Source organism: Cyprinodon variegatus, unplaced genomic scaffold, assembly GCF_000732505.1.
Source record: "Cyprinodon variegatus isolate N-32 unplaced genomic scaffold, C_variegatus-1.0 Scaffold2090, whole genome shotgun sequence".
Lineage (NCBI taxonomy): Eukaryota > Metazoa > Chordata > Actinopteri > Cyprinodontiformes > Cyprinodontidae > Cyprinodon > Cyprinodon variegatus.
This window is the reverse complement of record NW_015152543.1, coordinates 27,263-29,254: the sequence shown is the minus strand read 5'-3', so window position 1 is coordinate 29,254 and position 1,992 is coordinate 27,263. Positions and strand designations below refer to the sequence as shown.

General features: G+C 44.9%; 1 protein-coding gene across 1 annotated transcript in view; it reads right to left on the bottom strand.

Moving 5' to 3' along the window:
• LOC107105136 (serine/threonine-protein kinase Chk2-like) overlaps positions 1 to 1,992 on the bottom strand; it is a 13,687-nt gene that overhangs the window by 1,561 nt on the left and 10,134 nt on the right. Inside the window, exon 17 of the mRNA XM_015405256.1 lies at positions 266 to 337. Within this exon, the coding sequence (XP_015260742.1) occupies positions 266 to 337 (72 nt within the window). The remainder of the gene's footprint in view (positions 1 to 265; positions 338 to 1,992) is intronic.

Below are 1,992 nucleotides of genomic sequence, written 5' to 3'. Positions count from 1 at the left end.
GAAATTTAAATTTCATGAGAGCTGTACAGAAAAAAAATTTGATTTTGTATACACTGTGTATACAAAATGACAATAAGAGTTGTCTATATTGTCTTGCTGATAAATCCAGAATAGAATTTAAAATCCTCCTTCTCACATATAAAGCCTTAAATGGCCAAGCTCCATCTGATATCAGAGATCTGATTGTTCCTGATGTTCCTAACAGAGCACTTCGCTCTCAATCTGCAGGTTTACTAGTGGTTCCTAGTCATGTGGGTGTGGTTACCATGGAAACACCAACAGCATCTTCTTCTGCAGGGTACATCAGTCTGTGAGCCGCCATCAACATCTGCTGATCCTGAAACAGAGCGGAGCTGCTGTCAGCTGCCTACATTTCCCAGCATGCAGTGGGTGACCTGCAGGACGGAGCGTTTATCTTATAGTCACTGGATTTCATCTCAGAAACGGGAATCAGAAAAATAAATAGTGATTTGATTTTTGTTTTAGAAAGTCAAAGTGTTTTTGTTTTCCATCGTCAAAAAGGGAAAATTTTAAAAATGATTGGATTTTATTTTCCATATAAGGAAACAAAAATGCTTTAGAACAGAAATGAATAAAGGTTGGTTTGTTGGATATTCTTAATGTTCTAATAAGCATCTAATCACCAATAGCTGCTCTATAGTTCAGTGCAGCGCCTCCAAACGCGTGGGTCATTCTACGACTCCTGCTTTGGGAAAATGAGCCTCAGATTTTTATAAATAATAATAAAATAATTAAATAATGTTCTAACATTAAGGGCTTTATATAAACTATCATCTCCCAGAAAGTAACTTTTAGAAGTTGGTGATAAAAATCCTCACATCTGCTCCATATCTGATTTGTATCCATGGAAACAATTGGCTGCAAATTTTGACTCAATTTTTTATTTTTACCAATTATGTATTTCTTAACAGGGATATCATTCATTAAAAATCTATGGAGTCTAAAAACATTTCTATGTGTTACCGTTGATTTCTTTCTTTTTTTGTTGTTTTTACGGCATTAGAGGCTCGTTTTTATGGACAGTAGGCTGACAGGGAAGGGGGGGGCATGCAGGAAAGGACCGCAGGTCAGAGTCGAACCCGGGTCGCCCGCGTCGAGGACTAAAGGCTGAATTTGAAACCAGGTCACCTGCGTAGGTGTCGCAGTGAACGCAAAGACGTCCCCGCCCCCTTCTGCAGACGCTCCGCTGCACCTCCACCACATGGCTGACCGCAGACGGGAGGCCGGATTGTTTTGTTTTTATGACTGAGGAAAACGACTCGTGAAGTTTGACCTGCTAGCAGAGCGAGAACGCTGGGACCCTTTTCCCACATGGATCCCCGCTCCTTTTCGCCCTTAATGTCCTTCTGTTGTCGGACAAACTCGCCCCAAGCAGCAGAGCGTCGCAGTGAGCTGATGCAGATATTTTTGATTTCTGCCCAATATTGAAGCGTGGTCTGCGCTGTTATTCCACGCCTCAACGCCAGAGGGCCAATCAGGAACTAGCTGTGGGTCTAGATACGGCCGAGGCGGTGAGGAAGGGGGGGGCAAGTCTGTGCGACAACGGAGGGCCATGAGGGCCAAATAGAGCGGGGATCCGGGTGGGAAAAGGGTCCCAGCGTTCTCACCTCGCTCTGCTAGCTGCTCCATCTTCACCAGTCGTTTTCCACAATGGCGGTCAGACAAACAGAACAAGTCGGTAAGGAACCAAACAGGAAATACGCATAGAGTAGAGTGGATGGAGATTGACCAATCAGAGGCCTCCTGTCTGCGCTCACCTACAATATAGGAGAAGTGCAGCAGAGTATCTGTGGAGGGGGCGGGGCATAACTGCGTTCACTGTGACACGCAGACCACCTGGTTTAAATAAATCAGCCTTTACCCCTCCCCTATTCACCCTGGAGCACNCCAGAACCAGCACAGAACCAGTCCAGAACCAGCTCAGAACCAGTCCAGAACCGGCTTAAAAGTGGTCCAGAACCAGTCCAGAAC